General features: G+C 39.9%; 1 protein-coding gene across 1 annotated transcript; it reads left to right on the plus strand.

Annotated features, from left to right (window-relative positions):
- The first annotated feature begins 2,980 nt into the window (after positions 1-2,980).
- On the plus strand, positions 2,981-15,677 carry LOC122649441 (protein CNGC15b-like). The gene is made up of 9 exons (XM_043842607.1): positions 2,981-2,992; positions 11,815-11,906; positions 11,946-12,051; positions 12,284-12,839; positions 13,045-13,260; positions 13,421-13,725; positions 13,824-13,935; positions 14,431-14,667; positions 14,841-15,677. Exons 3-9 carry the CDS (start codon positions 12,023-12,025, stop codon positions 15,522-15,524), a joined length of 2,139 nt encoding a protein of 712 aa, XP_043698542.1. The 5' UTR covers positions 2,981-2,992; positions 11,815-11,906; positions 11,946-12,022; the 3' UTR covers positions 15,525-15,677.
- The last annotated feature ends 1,953 nt before the right edge of the window (positions 15,678-17,630 follow it).

Genomic DNA, 17,630 nt, shown 5'->3' on the forward strand with positions numbered 1-17,630 from the left:
CACGGAAACGGTCGTAACTTTTTCGTTTCAACTCGGAATCAAGTGCCGTTTGAACTGTTGCGAAGCTGACTCGATGGGCTACGCATCCATACTATTAACACCTCAAAATTATGCTAAGGGGCCCACTGTAATCACGTTCAAATTTGACTGATTGGCGTGATTCTTTCAGTGCTCAATCCAAACTTGATTTTCTCGACTCCTGGGCGCTTCCGGCTACTGCCAAACACCACTAAACAGTTTAAAAATGCTTCCTTAGCATCATTTGCTCCATTTTCACAAGAATTCACCCAAAACCTGAAAAGCACAAGAAAACACCAAAGTAACTCTATCCAATGTGGTAAAATGTATGCTTTATGCCCTAAGATTTCACACATAAATGTGCTCATCAGATTCCCCCACACTTGAACGGTACTTGTCCTCAAGTAAAGCAAAAGAAAAACTAACCTAGAATGCAAAAAATCCTGACTCACTTTTGTAGGAATCACGGTTGCACTTAGCATGTGCAACAAGCCTTTGAACCCCTAGGTTACCCCTAGTGGACGAGTTTTGTCTCGTGGGTGTTTGCAGTGAATGTACACCTAAAATTCAATAAGTAAAAGAATGCTGCAAATTCTAATCATGGCATAAGTAGGATAGTGCACACAATCTCAAAGAAATGCTCAACTAAAGATCAAGGAGCCAAAGATTCCCCCACACTTGAATTTTTTCACCCCACATCAATTCAAGCAATAAGCATGTATCAAGATTAAGGGATCTCCTCATATCTTTTGAACACTACTCATCTTCAGGTAAACCACTCATAGCATCGATGGAACCAAAGACTTAGGCTCTGAGTATTTTTTACCGTACTTTCTTTCTAGGCATTGAGGCAATAGCTTTTCTTTCACAACAGTAAACTCTATTTCTACTCCACTACTGTTCTCTGAATGACATGGTGGAGCATACACCAGATGCCCAAATACTTGGTAGCTTCGCATTTCTACTCCACTACTGTTCACTGAATGACATGGTGGAGCATACACCAGACACCCAAGTACTTGGTAGCTTTGCTTTTTGCATATATCCATGAAGACATTGAGACAGTGATGCAAGAGTTTTTTTGAGTTTCCTTCCAAGGAATTTCGAACAAGTCACCCTGCTTCATGAGGCAACAGTGCCCTGTCTAGTCCCAAGGAATTCCTCTTTCCTTTTTTGTTCCTTGTTTTTTTTCTTTTTCTTTTTTCTTTCTTTCTTTCATTCACTTTCATGCCTTGCCATAAATAAATTGGTCTCAACTACTAGCCAAAAGATCAAAGAGTCCATAAAACACATAGAGGAATCTAGCCATCAAATGAAATAGTACTAATATTTTCTAACTCAATCCTCATCATCGGATACATGCCAATTACCGTCCTTAAAAAGGGATTTCTTTATTATTTCGCATGCTAGGGCACCTACTTCCCTCTTTTTCTCACTTCGCAATCAAAGAAACAAATGCACAAAACCAAACTACCGCCACAATCAAAATTCACAAAATTCCCCAATTAAGTACACCCCCCCCACTTAATTCATGCAATGTCCTCAATGCATGCAGAAAAGAAATAATAAGGACAAGGGAGGGATGAGGGGGGTCTTACCAGATATAAAAGAGGATCATGAAGAGTCATGAGCTCTACAACAGGTACTAGGATCATCCGCAGAAATCTCAATCCATGGCCAGTACATGTAAAAAGATCTTCAAAACCAGAAAATACTCGACCATGAACTTTAGTAAAGCGAGAAATAATATGGAAGTTAAGCACAAATGAGAAATACCCAATAGGACAATCTGTCCATATGGGACAATGGAAAATGAAGGCATTAAAACTGAGGCCATAAATCCTCCCATTCTCTCCCGTTTGCAATGTAGAACACATGTCATTATCGCAAAAACCAACCAAGAATGGATCACAATAAGCATAACAAGGATTATGAATAACCTCATCAAAATAATCATAAAAAATGGGAGGTTTACTCAAATCAATCCTAGCAATAAAACTATCCGCTCTTTGCAGAACTTGGTTTGCCAAATAAGGATCACGATAATATGCTTGAAAAGCATTAGGATTGGACCAATCAACATACGGGACAATTGAATCCTCAAAATGACAATCATTTGGGTTTTCCAAAGAGAGAGGGGGAGATCGAATTTCTAGGGTTTCTATGCTATCATGAAAATCTGATTCTAAATCAGTGGAAACACTAGGCTCACTAAGATCAGAAATTTCAGGAAAAAGTTGGACTTCCCCAGGTGGCTCATCAAACTTCGCTTCACTAATAGCTTTAGGAGACTCAATCTCAACAAATAAATCATCATGAAAAGCATCTTGTTGGGAGTGACTCACATTAACTTCAAACTCGGGTGGTGGACTTTCAATATCATTAAATTGGGGATGGGGCTGTTCATTCAGAATTGGAATCTGGTAACATAGATTAGGTTCAGGCTGACTAGGTAATTTACCCGTTTCCTCCTCCTGCACCATGGTGATCAGTTGAGCGAGTTGCTTCTCCATATTGGCTATCCTGGTCTCTAGTTCATTCATTCTTGTTGAATTCATTGGAGGGTTGGGCATTGGAAGATCAAACTGACCATGACATTGGAAATTGGGTGGTCCAGCTTGGTTATTCCATTGATCCCATGAGAAATCGGGATGATCACTCCACCTTGATTGTGAGTGCCAAAAGAATTGTACTGAAATAGAGGACTCACATTCTCATCACCATAGCTACCCCCATAAAGATTAGGGCATCCTTCCACAATATGGATAGTCTGGGGATGTGACCAATCAAAATTTCCTGAAAGCCCATAGTTGGGTTGGGGAACAAAATTGTACTGGGGTGGTGCAAAGTGGTTCTCTAACTCACTACTTTTGGCAGCCCTAGCCTGTTTAAACCTTTCCCCCAAAGTCATAGGTGGAAGTGTATCTCCCATTATTCCAAACATGCATAAACCAACCACCTATCCAAAATTGAGGTCTCCCTTTTTTTTTTTTTTTTGTTGGATTTAAAGAAAAATAAAAGGACTAGAAAAAATCACTAAAAACACAAGCGCTCACTATGTTGCTTTCTTGTTATCAAAAGTGGTCACCTCCAAAGATAAGTCACATGCCAATCCACCCAACCAAGTCAAGATGTAGCATCATAGGTAACTTAATCCTATGAGGGACACCAAAAGAGGTTGGGTTTGAGCATATAAAAAACTTTAGATTGAGTGCACACTCTTGAAACAAAAAAGAAACAAGATGAAATTTTCAAAAACTTTTTTTTTTCCCAAAATAGAAGAGGGGAAAGAGAAGAAATTAAAGCACTTCGAACTACTTAAAAATCAGAAAAATAAAGTGGACAATAATCTCCCCGGCAACGGCGCCAAAAACTTGTTTGCACAAAATAATAACCGCAAGCGTACGGATCAATCGTAACTACGGGTCGAACTCAAGGAGATATACGCCACCCTATTTTACTCACTTTAAAGTAATGCAAAGTGAACCAAATTAAAGTGGTAAATTAAACTAATTAAATTAACAAACTAACGGATCCTAACTCACAAGCATCTAACAAAATTACGCATCTAAGGGATTAAATTGGCGTCCTAACACATGAGCATCTAAACTAACAAACTAATGCGAATTGGAAGGAATAAAAATGCAGCCACAAACCACAACCACATAAAAAAAAACAAAAGAAGAAGAAGGAGAATGAGATGGAAGAAGAGAGAATGAGATAGAAAAGAGGGAGAACGAGTTTAAGAGTTTAGAGAATAAAAACCTGGATACTTGAACAAACCTTGCATGGCTTCCTCTTCTAAATCTCCAAGTCTTGTCATCAACTTAGGAACTTAGACTAGAAAGCTTGAAACTAAACTAGAATTATTACAACCATATTGAAGACATAAAATTAAAGCATGAATCAAAAGCATTACAACCATGGAATTGAAAGCATAAAATCAAACTAGAATTTAGAAAGCTAAAAACTAGAAAAAGAGAAGAAGAAATTTCACTAATGAATTGAACTAAAAATTACACTAAAAACTGAATTAAAATTGAACTAGAAACTAACTAAAAACTGAACAAAAAAACCTAACTAGTTACAACCCAAAGGGCAAGAGGTATTTATAGGGGGAAGAGAGGAGAAGAGAGAAGAGGGAAGAGGTAGGAGAAATATTCCCTAAGATCCTTCCTCCTTTACATTACTTGAATCCCAAGAAAAAAGAAAAAAATAGAAACTAAGAGAGATAAAAATCTAAGCCACATAAACCTTCTATTTCTCAAAAAGTAACTTCCTATTCTATTCTTGTGCTTCCTTTTCTTTGTAGATATCTTCTCCAAGCAATGAGATCAACGCATCTTTAACTTTTCAACCTTCCAAGGATAAGAGAATATTTTCCAAATTAAATCTATCCATAGTCAAATCCCAAAAGTGCCCTTGGAAAGTTGGAGGAGAGAGAATGATGACTAGGACTTCACTAAAAGAATAAACAGAATACCCATTCTGTCTTTCAAAAAGACGTGGAGCATGGGGTGCTTATATAGGCTTCACTATTGCATTCCTTGTGAAAAATCACCCAAAATAGACCCAAATTTTGTCCAATTTGGAATTCGGGAGCCCAAGATATCTCAAGTTGAAGTTGGACTGCTCCAGAGCCTTCCAAATGGAATCTTTCGGCTGACAGAAAGATCACTTCTGATAATTGTGCTAAGGCCCCTGGAATCTGAACTTTCACTTTACTTTGTCCCCGGTCGACTGTCCATAATTACAAATAAACCCCTGTCCACGGAAACGGCCGTAACTTCTTGGTTTCAACTCGGAATCAAGTGGTGTTTGAGCCATTGCGAAGCTGACTCGATGGGCTACGCATCCATACTATTAACACCTCAAAATTATGCTAAGGGGCCCACTGTAATCACGTTCAAATTTGACTGATTGGTGTGATTCTTTCAGTGCTCAATCCAAACTTGATTTTCTCGACTCCTGGGCGCTTCCGGCTACTGCCAAACACCACTAAACAGCTTAAAAATGCCTCCTTAGCATCATTTGCTCCATTTTCACAAGAATTCACCTAAAACCTGAAAAGCACAAGAAAGCACCAAAGTAACTCTGTCCAATGTGGTAAAATGTATGCTTTATGCCCTAAGATTTGACACATAAATGTGCTCGTCATTTCCCCTTTGCTGATTTCACTAAAAGACCAGGAAAACTGAGTTTGGGCAGAATTGGAGAGAAATCCAATAGTAGCCAATCTGCTGGGCAGATGAAGCTGAAACTTGGATCGAGTGGGGGCTTGGAGGGGAGAAGGTGTGCTTAAAAGATGGGAGAAAGGTGATGGTTGGATTAAGCAGGGGAAGGGTGTAATGGAATTAGAAGGTTAAGCTGAAAATAGAAAGTAACCTGAGAATGAAGGTCTGAGTAGCAGCAGGGAGTCTCAGTTGATGGGAAAAGCCTTCTAATAGCTTAACAACTTGTAGGAGATGAAGAACAGCAACTGAAAGAGACCTCCTGGGCTTCCCACCGCAAGGAGTCAGCTAGATCATAAACTAGCTCCTTGTCCAAGGATCAAACACCAAGGGAAAACTTCAGTAGAAGCAAACTTGCATGGTAGCAGTAGTTGAATATCAAAAGCACTGGCTGCTTGCCCTCCTGAGTTGCTTTTATAAACTGAAACAAAGAGAGCAAGGATTCAAAATTGGAAAGTCTCAAAATTAGAAACTTCCAATTTTGGACCTTACTTGAGTTACAAGACACTGCCAGCTCAATTAAATAGAGGCTGATGTGAGACTGACTATTCTAATAACCATAGTTCGAGAACTCGTTTCGTTTCGGTATTTCGAGCTGACCGAAATATTCGAAATTTCGGATATTTCGGCCGAAATATTGTATTTTTTCTGGTATGTTTCGATAGGTCATTTCGGTGGGTTTTAGGCCAAGTTAAGGCTTGAAACTTCATGGAAACCCTATTTTAGGCTATATAAACACATTTAAATGTTCAAATTGCAAAAATAGTCACCAAAAATGGTGTTTTGGATGTGCACCATTGATTGGCAACGTACGGTCGAACCCTAATGTATAAGTGTATAACTTAGTTAATTACACATTTATACATACACATTGTACATTAAAGTATTAAACAAGTAAATTGACTTGGAACTAAGTTGGAAACATAATGACTCATAAGTTAAGTCATAAATCATAATATTAAGTACATAAGACATCAAGTCAATAACAAGTTAACAAATAACAACTTAAGAGTTAAGATTTAAGAAGATGATATCAAACATTCCAAATCACAATATGTCAATATCCCCAATTGTCTCCTACAAGGCTACAGCCTACAAGTCAAGTAGTCAACTAGTCATCATTCATCTCAAATGTTTACAAATTTGTTAATATTAACTACTCCGCCGCCCAGGATCAACCCCACTCATGGTTCGCCGGAGCCGACGTGTATTGCTCTCCGACTGTAGGACAAATGCATGCCACGTCATAGTCTGGGAGAAGAAGCGAGTGTAGTCATCCACAGTGGCCATGTAAACTGCATCATCAACATGCTGAAAGTAACCTATCCTAGGATATAGGTCACCAAATTGTGAAGAAGTACTACCCACTGATCCACTATGATATGAGTCATATGACGGCTCTGGGAGCATGTACGGGTTGTACGGTTGCGGCTGGTGGGTTGGGTAGCCAGTGTAGGAAAAGAAGTCATGCACAAAAGATGATCCACTATATCCTTGTGAGTGGGAGTCATACTCAAAATCGGGAATGGATGGAGAAGATATAGGCCGCGCCCCCAAGGGTACGCCTGAATGCCCTTCGCCACATGGATGTGAATGAGATGAACCATGCTCTGATTGTGCTGGAGATGGACTGCTGTCTACATGAAAAGATGGGGCACGGAAATGCCCACTCGATCTACTGTCTCTATCGCCAATACTCAGTCCACCAACAGAGCCAGATAGGGCATCAATGTCCATAAGCTCAGCCTGCCTACTAGTACCACTAGCACGACCACCAGGACGGGACTGGCTACGCTGCTTTCTCGAGTAGGTCAAGGTGGACGATGTGGGTTGTGTGGCTGGTGTGGGGCCGGTGGGGGCCCGGATTGCCTCTTGCTACTCTTGTACCACAAACGGGACTCGAGTTCCCTCATATGCTTGACCACCATCACCATCATCATCATGTCCATCATTACCTTCATCATCACCTCCATCATTACCTTCATCATCACCTCCATCATCACCATCTCCACCAGGACCACCACCACCATCTCCACCAGATGACATAGACCAATCTTCATCCTCCTCATCAACACCACCAGTAGACTGGAACGGTATGGGTGACGCGTCCCGTGCATGTACCTCACCCTCTGCAGCCATGAAGTCATCCACATCAGCTTCTATGTGTTCAGCGATCATGGGGTCAGGTCTACCTCCAGGCTGATCTAACACTGGCTCACCTCTATCCCTCACCCAATCAACAATAGGATCTTCATCATCTGACTCCACCTGGAAAATGTCGGCGAGATCGATATTTTCACTGATACCCTCTTGTCCCATGCGTATGTGTTGCATTTTCAACCTCAAATTATAATGCACATACACTAAGTCAGAGAGACGTTCAGGACCCAATCTATTTCTCCTCTTGGAGTGGATGAGAGAAAATGTACTCCAATTCCGTTCACAGCCAGATGCTGAACATGTCTGGGAGAGAACCTTGATTGCTATTTTTATTAAATTGTTTGCCGAACCCCCATACAACACCCACCATTCAGCTGCATTACAACAAAAGAAACATGTCACTTTCATTTCAAAAGAATAAGATATTGAATTGAGTAATGACTAATGAAGTAATGACTAATGAGTACCGGCATCACTGCGTGTCCGGCCTTGCTATGCAGCTTCGGTTCCAAAACTTCCCAATGCATCCCTAAAAGTCTTCAACTATAATCATTTGGAAAATATTTAAAATTAGTAATGACTTGTTACTATTTAGTATTGAATTGAGTAATTCCAAATGAATTATAACTTATAAGACTCACCTCATTGTTGCATATCGCCTGTAATTTACTATTCGGCTCCAACTTGGCAACTACTTCTTTGACTGCGTCAATAAGACTATTATTCAACCCAAGCCTATGACTGTATTGGTACTTGGGGTTCAAATAATATGCTGAAATTGACATTACAGATTGACTAGTTAGTAATATATCCTTCAAATTAACTTTAAAAGATGTAATTGCATAAAAAACAAAGAGTGTACACTCACCAGCCTTATGCAGTGGATGCATAAGTTGATTTTCTCAGCGCTCCTTGATAATTTTGAGAAAGTGTTTGCTACCTCGTGGATTTGCATTGTAAACACCGTCATTCATCAAGTCTATGGCAGCATATAGATGTAGCATGGTTGGTCCCTTGATAGCAGAATCAACTATATGCAAAACCTTGACCACTGGGTCCAGAAGTTGTACCACTTTATGCAACTTAGACCAAAAGTCATCTGATGAAATTGTAGCTTGTGCTTCCCTACCACCATGGGTATTGGACCCATTCCAGTTGAACCAGTCTTCAGAAGCAAACATTGATCTCAGTCCAGACTTCTTGGTTTCTATACTCTTGAGTGCAATGTAGTTGGTGGCGAATCTAGTTATGTCTGGCCTCACTAAGTCACCCCCACACTTCTCTCTCAATAGGTTTAGTGCAAACCCATGGTTGTAGACAAAGTTGGTCATTTGCCTTGCCTTTTCCGCAACATGTTGTACCAATTTGATCTTTCCCATGTCCTTCAACATGAGGTCTATACAATGGGCAGCACATGGAGTCCAAAACAACCGGTACTTATTGTTTTGCATCAACCTCTCACCGGCACTCTTGTAGTTGCTTCCGTTGTCGGTTACAATTTGGACAACGTTCCCCACTCCTACATCTTTTACCACTTCCTTCAGTAATTTTTAGATATACTTTACATCCTTTTTCTCCTTGGATGCATCAACAGACTTCAGAAAGATTGTCCTCCCATCACAATACACCATAAAGTTGATGATGGACTTTCTTGTAGGACCAGTCCAACCATCACACATTATGGTCACCCCATAGTTCTCCCACAGCCCCCTCATTTCATTGATGTAGTCTTCAAGCTCTCTCTTCTGTTGGAGCAAATACACATTCATAATCTCATATGGGGTAGGCCCCTTATACCCTGGGCCAACCTCAGCAATGGAATCTATCATAGTCTGATAAAAGGGGCCTTGTGCTGTGTTTGCTGGGATGGTATGGTATAACATCCACTTAGCTATAGATTCCTTCACCATCCCCTTTAGATTTTTCCATGCTCCATTGATTTTTGGTTGTTTGTTGCCTTTCTTTCTATAAACACCAGGTGCTTGGTGAAGTGCTGGGTCATCTTGTGGTGGTGGAGGCGGAGGGGGAGCTGCCCTCGTACTTTGTGATCTCCTAAAGGGATTAGGCAACCCACCTCCTCCACTTGTACCTGCTCCTCCACTACCACTAGCACCAGCTCTAGAGGTACTAGCTCCTCCACTACCACCTACTCTCTGTCTCTCGACTCTCTCCTGATCCTCATGATAACTGGCTCTGCTCATCATCTGTGCTCATCTCCAATCCCTAGCCTCTTGCTCAGTCTCTATATCATCAAGAACATAGACATCATCACTGTCATCATCATCATCATCACGATGGCTTGATTGGCCTCCCGCTGTATACCTCACTGCTTCCTCAAGATCTACTTTTGCCTTCTCCCTCTGAGCCTTCCTCTTACTCCCTCCCTTCATGTAATCAATGACAGCCCTAGATACCTCCACAGGGACCATATGACATGCGACCACTTCAGGAGAATTCCCAGCTAGATGTTGTTTGAGTCTAGTGGCACCACCTCCCAAAAACTGCATGTGACAATAGTTGTATTGGGATTTTCTTTTATCCCCATGGACCCCATCAATTGGAGTGCCATGCAACCATGCAATGTCACCCCTAGTGCGCCTGGGTGTGCTCCCCTCCCCCTGGGTCTGGGTCGGCTGCCTTTGCTCCTCTTGCCTCTGGCTCTGTTGTTTACCACGGTTCGTCATAATCAGACTAGTTTACTGTTGCATGAATAAAAGACAATTCATTAATCACTGAAGCACATCAATTCTTTTAGTTTAAAATTTTAAATGTTTAAGAATTAAGATTTAAGAGCACTAACACAAGTATATAAGTATATAACTATTTAGTATTTTTCCCCTAACCCTCATATTTTTCTCATATTTAAAAACAATTTTTAAAAATATTTTTCAAATAAATATTGGTCTAGCACAACAAAATCGAAAAGATATGTAAATGGGCAGCAAATAAGAAGTATGTACAATTTACTTTTATATTTTTCAGTAATTTTAATATAAAAACCTCATATTATTTCTTATTTTTTGCTATTTTTTTTGAATTTTGTAAATATTTTTTTATAATTTAAAAACCATTCTTGTGCCGTTAGCTTGGAGACATTTTCCTACAACGCCCATTATATTAGCACCCCTCTCACGAGATTTTTAATTACAGGAAAAGGCTGGTAAGCCGCCACCCTTGTGTGTATCTCTCTCTTTTTCTCTTTGAAATGACTATTGTTCTTCCTACAATCGTACATATATGATGCCTCATCCCATGACCCCAATGATGCCATCATTAGTGGGTGGCATGCTTATCTTTTTCCATTTCATTATTTTCTTTTAGAAGAAAAAACGTATTGATCGCCACACCCCCTAGAAAGATGAAAATGACCAAAGATGTAGTGGTTATTTGACAACCCTCTATCTAGATGCAAAGGGTGGCATGTACTATGCGACCGAGTGGTGTTTTGTTTTCCCTCTTCTATTCTACCTTAACCATCTGGGTCTCATATGGGGTGATACCATTCTTTACCATAAATGGAGAGAACAATCGTGTGAGCTGTTCATATGGTTTTTTAATACGGAAATTAATTTTGAAATCTTTTCTTTTTGGTAAACTAATTTTGATATCTGTGCATAGAACTTTGTTAACAAAAGAGTTGAAACTTGAAATACGCCTACACCCAGTACACACACACACACACAGAGAGAGAGAGAGTAAGTAGTAGTCTGAGTAGATGATCCATATTCGTTGGGTGGGTGGGGACTGGGGAACAGAGCAATGCCTGTAAGTTATTCTGTCTTTTCTGCTCCTTCGATTTGTTTATTTTATTATACAGTTGTTCTTCATTCAAATTGCATTACAGTTATACCTCTCTCTCTCTCTCTCTCTCTCTCTCTCTCTATAAGAAGAAGAAGTCAAGAAACTAGATTTTACCCTATATATTTTTTTTTAATATTTGTACTTAAAACTATTGACTTCCATCAGAAACCTTCTTGTTCTTGTCGTTCAATTTGATCTTGATTTGGTAAACCTGCTTTTGGGTCTCTGGTTTTTCTTTCAATACAATTACCAGTCTCCACTTTCCAACCTCTCTATTGATTCTCTGCTTTGCAGGTTCAATCTCAAGTTGCCCCTTCTCTTCTTTAATCCAATCAGAGCAAGGGGGTTAGTCCCATAACTTTATCAATACATAGCTTCTATTTATCTCTTTTGCAGTTTCAGAGTTTGGGTCTCCTTTTTTTTTTTTTTTTCATTTGTTTATGAATAGGATATACAAAATCTGAAATTAAGGGGGTTTTGCTTTTTATCAGTTTCTGCTTCGCCCCAAATCGAGTGATTAGGAAAAGCCAGGATTCTTGGTTCTTTTTGGAGCTTTAGAGGATTTGAAAAACCATATGTTTGACCTTCACTTTGGATTCTAAAGGAAAGAGTTCTCACAGCTTCTTCTCTAAGTTGATAGATTTTTGCCCACTTCACATGGTTTCTGATGAAAAAAAGATGATGGAAGGTTCTTTTGTATCGTGTGGGTACCTTCCCTGTGGAGCTCTGGTTTTCTTTCATACCAGAAGAAGATAATGTGCTATCAAATCCACTGTCTGAAGACCCACCTGGAAACTTATTGAGGAACCGCCATGGCTTATGCTAATTCAAGATCAGTAAGGTTCGTCAATCCAGACTCCGGAGCTTCCTTGCTGTGATTGATATAAATCAAATTTCTTGTTAAATTCTGGGTTGCTTTGTTCATTTTAGGACTAGAATCTCCAGTTAGTTTATGGCAATTATGAATTGGATAGTATTCTGCATATATGTAGATCCCATATAATTTGATTATATGCCTGTTGTTTTCTGAATTGAACCAGTTTCTGAATTTTATTCTCCAAATAAATTTCCAGATTTCAAGATGATCTTGAACTTACAAAAATCACACCCAGAGGAAATAAAGTTGTTGATCTCGAATACAAGATTGATGGGACACATATACCTGAACCAAGCTCTAAGAAAGCTGATTGGGAAGTACCTGAGAAGACAAGGAGGTCTTTCAGATCTAAAGTACTGCCCAGAGTCTTTTCTGAGGACCATGAGAGAGTAAAGAAGAAGATATTGGATCCTCAAGGACCAGTGATACGCAGATGGAATAAAATTTTTGTGGGAGCATGTTTAATTTCTCTTTTCATTGACCCTCTGTTCGCTTATTTACCAGAGGTTGAGTCGATTGAACTGTGCGTAGCTATAGGGATGCCACTCAAAGTAGCACTCACTATTGTACGATCAATAGCAGATTTATTTTACTTGGTAAATATTTTTGTTCGATTCCGAACAGCATATGTAGCTCCTTCCTTGCGTGTATTTGGGAGAGGGGAGCTTGTTATAGACCCTTCAAAGATTGCCTTGAGGTACTTAGCCAAGAGCTTCTGGATTGATCTTGTGGTTGCACTACCACTTCCACAGGTATGTTGCTACAATTATTTTCCTTCTCTTTACTGGTTCATCACTGTTATATCTAAGAACTCAGAATGCAATGCAAGCTGCACTGAGGGACTGAGTTTAGATGAATTTGTAGACCTGATCAAGATTTCAAAAAAGTTTCTGATTTCTCAAGTTTTATGAATTACCTATTTGGCTTTGATTATCTTCATGGAATCTTCATTTCCAGGTGTTAATTTGGGCGATAATCCCCAATCTAAATGGTCCAGCAATACTACCCGCGATCATGAATTCACTTCGCTTCATCATTATCTTCCAATACCTCCCAAGGCTAATTCTAGTATTTAAATTATCATCTCAAGTTGCAAAGTCCGCTGGGGTAGTGACAAATACGCCATGGGCAGGAGCTGCTTATAACCTGATGCTCTTCGTATTGGCAGGCCATGTAAGACCATTGCTCTTTTCTTTCTGGTTTTTTCCATTGGAACTGATCTTGTAAAATAATAACAGTTGTTTCATATACTAAAGTTTGCTTCTAAATCACAAGTGATTTATTTTTCAAGTTAAAAGGACTCTTAGATCATTCATTTTTCTTATTGGAATAGGTATTAGGAGCCTGCTTCTACCTTTTACAAATTGAGCGACAAGAGTCATGTTGGAAGCAGGTCTGCAGACTTGAGATGCCATCTTGTCAATATAGTTTCTTTGACTGCCATGAGAGGGACAATCCTAGTAGGGTCAATTGGTTCAATTCCAGCAATGTCACAAATCTATGTACTCCAACATCAAGTGCAACCCAAGGCTTCATTGAGTTTGGTATATATGGTCATGCAGTTAACCTTACAGTTGCCAACTCAACATTCACTGCAAAATACTTATACTGTCAGTGGTGGGGTTTGATGAACTTGAGGTAGGTTACTACTTTGGCTTCCAAATTTAGCTTCAGTTAAATTTATGATATGCTTGTAATGATAGTTGACCTAATCTTGTTTCTATCAATCTTTGCAGTTCTTTAGGACAGAATCTCACATTAAGCACTTACGTTGGAGAATTAATTTTTGCAATGACCGTTCCAATTATTGGGATGATTCTTTTCGCATTGGTCATCGGGAATATGCAAGTAAGCCTCTGCATTCACATGTATTTCTCAATCTATTCTCAGCAATTTGGTTTGTGGTCTCTCTTCCATTTTAGAGATAATCAAGCACCCTTGAGTAATTTTGACTCTTTTTGTCTTGGGGAAAGGTGGGAGGTACCAATGGAAGTGTTTTTTTGATTATGCAAGCAAGTTATTTCTCTTTTGCTCCCTGTGTTTAGTTTGACTTTTATGGTTCAGGAGCCTGATTGAATGTGATCCACTGCTCTTGAGTTTCCATTTTTATTTCTAGTGAAATATATCCCATTTGTTGAGATGCATATTGGACACTACTTGTCAAATATCTACAAGATATCATGCCTTGAAGGCAAAAGCTAAGACACAGTTCATATGATAGAAGAACTGGACTTGTTACTCTGAGAATGTGCCTTTCTTGTGAGAATTCCTAGTAGAACATTGTTCTAGTCTAATCAATGTATTTTTCCATCTATATGATTGTGTGGTCATGATGTTAAACAGACATACCTCCAATCAAACTCAGCCCGATTGGAAGAGTGGAGGAACAAGGCAAGTGATGCAGAGCAATGGATGCGTCACAGGCAGCTACCACAAGAGTTGAGGCAGAGCGTTCGAAGATATGGCCAATACAGGTGGATTGCAACACAAGGAGTCGATGAAGAAACCCTTCTCAAAGGTCTCCCATTTGACTTTAGAAGAGACATTAAGCGACATCTCTGCATAGAACTTGTTCGACAAGTAAGTCAGTCATCCTCATCAGTCATTGCTGAGAGCTTAAATTGGATCACCCAAGAGTCCAGCCCAGCTTGCTTGATTAGTACTATAACACTAGATGTACAGAATTACTTAATGTTATTATAAACTGTGAATGATTTTGTGTTCTTTCTTCATGAAAATGAAATGAGTAACAGGTTCCACTGTTTGATCAACTGGATGAGCGGATGTTGGATGCTATATGTGATAGACTGAAGCCTGCTCTACGCACACAAGGTGCTTGCCTAGTGCGGGAGGGTGACCTTGTCAATGAGATGCTCTTCATCATCCGAGGTCACCTAGACTCTTACACTACTGATGGTGGGCGCACTGGATTCTTCAATTCATGCCGCATTGGCCCCGGTGATTTTTGTGGTGAGGAACTACTGACATGGGCATTGGATCCACGTCCTAGTGTCATCCTTCCATCATCCACACGGACAGTTAAGGCAATTTCTGAGGTTGAGACATTTGTACTCAGTGCTGATGACTTAAAGTTTGTAGCTTCACAATATCGAAGGCTCCATAGCCAGCAACTTAGACACACATTCAGGTTCTACTCACCACAATGGCGCACTTGGGCTGCATGTTACATACAAGCAGCATGGAGGAGGTTTAAGAGACGGAAGGAAATGGGTGACGGCATGGCAAACTCACCTGAGCATGAGCCAGCAGTTGAACAAATAGATATGTCCCTGCTACAACCAGGCATGAGTTTAGTTACTAAGTTTGCGTCAAGGCTAGCAGCGAGCACCAGGAGAGGTGGACGCAATCGCAGTTCTGTTGTTATTAGCTCATATCAAAAACCAACAGATCCTGATTTTACAGTAAAGGAAGAATGAAATTGTTTGGTTGTTAAACAGTAGATATTTGTGTATGTACCTACCTCTAGGAATACTGTTCTTTTCTTTTTTGGGTGAAACTCTAGGCATACCAAGTCTGTTTCAATGGTGTGATTCATGTGCATACTTAATACTCACCTTTCTGTTAATTTTGACCTACTAAATTTAGGTGATTAATTACAATTGGAAAATTATATTTAGTTCCACTTGGGACAACCATGTTCTCTCTCTCTCTCTCTCTCTCAAACAAAGGACAGCATGGAGGATTCTAAATAAAATGACAGTCAATCTCTAGATTGGCTTTGCTTGTTGAATCCGGGGAAGTTTTATTTATTCACAGTGCAGTACATCCCATTCAAGGTTGACCAATTTTGAGGGTGGACCTTGGTGCAACGGTTAGGTTGCTCCATTGTGACCAAGTGATGACGGGTTTAAGTCTCTGGAAACAGCCTCTGCGAAGCAGGGGTAAGGCTGTGTACATTATGACCCTCCCCAAACCCCGCAGTGGCGGGAGCCTTGTGCACTGGGTATGCCTTTTTTTTAATCAGGTTGAGAATATTTGGTCCTCTTCACAAATTAACAAGGAGGCAGTGTAATAGAAACATGAAATTAAATGTTTCGTGTTTTTGCCATTAATAAACAAAGGACTCCTCTCTCTTTCAATACCTAATGCAAGATGAATTTAAAGTTTTTAAATATGGAAACCGGACCTGCCAAAACCAATAAAATATATATATGAAAAACTGAAACCGAACCAATGACAGCCTCATAAGAACCCATTAAGTCAATCTGACAAAAGATCGAACTGAACCAAAACCAAAACCAAACTTCAATTTAGCAAATTAGTTTTTGGTTTAGCCCAAAAACAGCCCAATCGAAACGACCGATCGGCACCTCGTAAATGTCACATCATCAATGGTTCTCTCTTCACCATAGTTGAAAGAAAACTTAGTCTGTTAAATATAGGGCAAAGTTTTTTAGGTGGAATGAGGTGATATGAGAAGAATGAAACTGTATGCTTTTGGGCTTGGGCCACGCTATTGGACTAATCTCTGGGCCTGGCCCAATTAAGTTACATCCCTAGTGAGGGTATGAGGAAACTAGTTGGGTTCTCAGTCTCGAGTCCTGATCCATTACATGATTGTTTGGCTGTAGTACATTAGTCATGCGACTTATTTGGTGCTTAAACTCTTTTGCATTTATTCATCTATTTAATTTAATGGGCAAGAAATCTCTACTTGCTCGCATGGTCTCTGTACAAGCGTTTGGGCAAGAGATCTTTTTAAGTATAGAATATAAGCATCGGATTAAGTTTTTCTTCATCCAAGGTGAAGAGAGAGAATCTTGTCACCAAATGTTGTGACACTATGATTGAATTTTAGGTTTATCATTAACTCCCACCCCCTATTGTTCATGGTCCAAAATACCCTTCTCCAATTTGACCAAAGGCCCAGATGGAGTGAATAAAGAAATTCTCTCTTCACCATGCCTAGAGAGAATCTAGGTTTATCATAGGATTAACCCTTTTTTTTTGGTCCCTCTTTGATACTATCGATGTGGTTGGATGATGATGTTTTAGTAAAGAATGTTGCTTGCTCATGCAGTCATGCCTATCCGGCAAAGACAATTTTATGGGGAGGGAGGGGGGGGTCGTTGCCCCGACTGCGTGGCCACTGTGCCAACACGGGACCAATGGGAGTCTATGCATGGGCATCCAACCATGGGGCAAGGTGGTCATTTCATGGCGCCTTGTTTCTGGGTGTAGGGGGTAGCTGTCGGGCAGCGTTCTTTTTCTCGAATTTTATTTTAGGTCATGATCCCATAACCATCGAACATGTGACACCTAGACCAACCCCACCCACAAAAAATAGTGAACACATCATTTTAGGCTATGTTGGGCAGAAAAAAACCATCATGAGACAGACCTGTAGAGAACAACACTAGAATGGTCTGGAATCTGGATATAAGGGACCTGAAATTTTAGGTACAGGAAGTGGAAACATTATTCTCTTCTCTTTTTTTTATGAGTGCCTTTAACATCACAAAAGAAAGCTGAGTTTGGTGGGCATTTAGGTAATCACATATTTCATCTTCTGTACCCTCTTT

The sequence above is a fragment of the Telopea speciosissima genome, chromosome 2 (assembly GCF_018873765.1).
Source record: "Telopea speciosissima isolate NSW1024214 ecotype Mountain lineage chromosome 2, Tspe_v1, whole genome shotgun sequence".
Taxonomy (NCBI): domain Eukaryota; kingdom Viridiplantae; phylum Streptophyta; class Magnoliopsida; order Proteales; family Proteaceae; genus Telopea; species Telopea speciosissima.

Coding starts and splice junctions, on each gene's coding strand:
- LOC122649441 (XM_043842607.1), top strand. CDS start 12,023: ATGGCTTATGCTAATTCAAGATCAGTAAG. Junction 12,840..13,044: donor TTGCACTACCACTTCCACAG/GTATGTTGCTAC, acceptor CTTCATTTCCAG/GTGTTAATTTGGGCGATAAT. Junction 13,936..14,430: donor TGGTCATCGGGAATATGCAA/GTAAGCCTCTGC, acceptor GATGTTAAACAG/ACATACCTCCAATCAAACTC.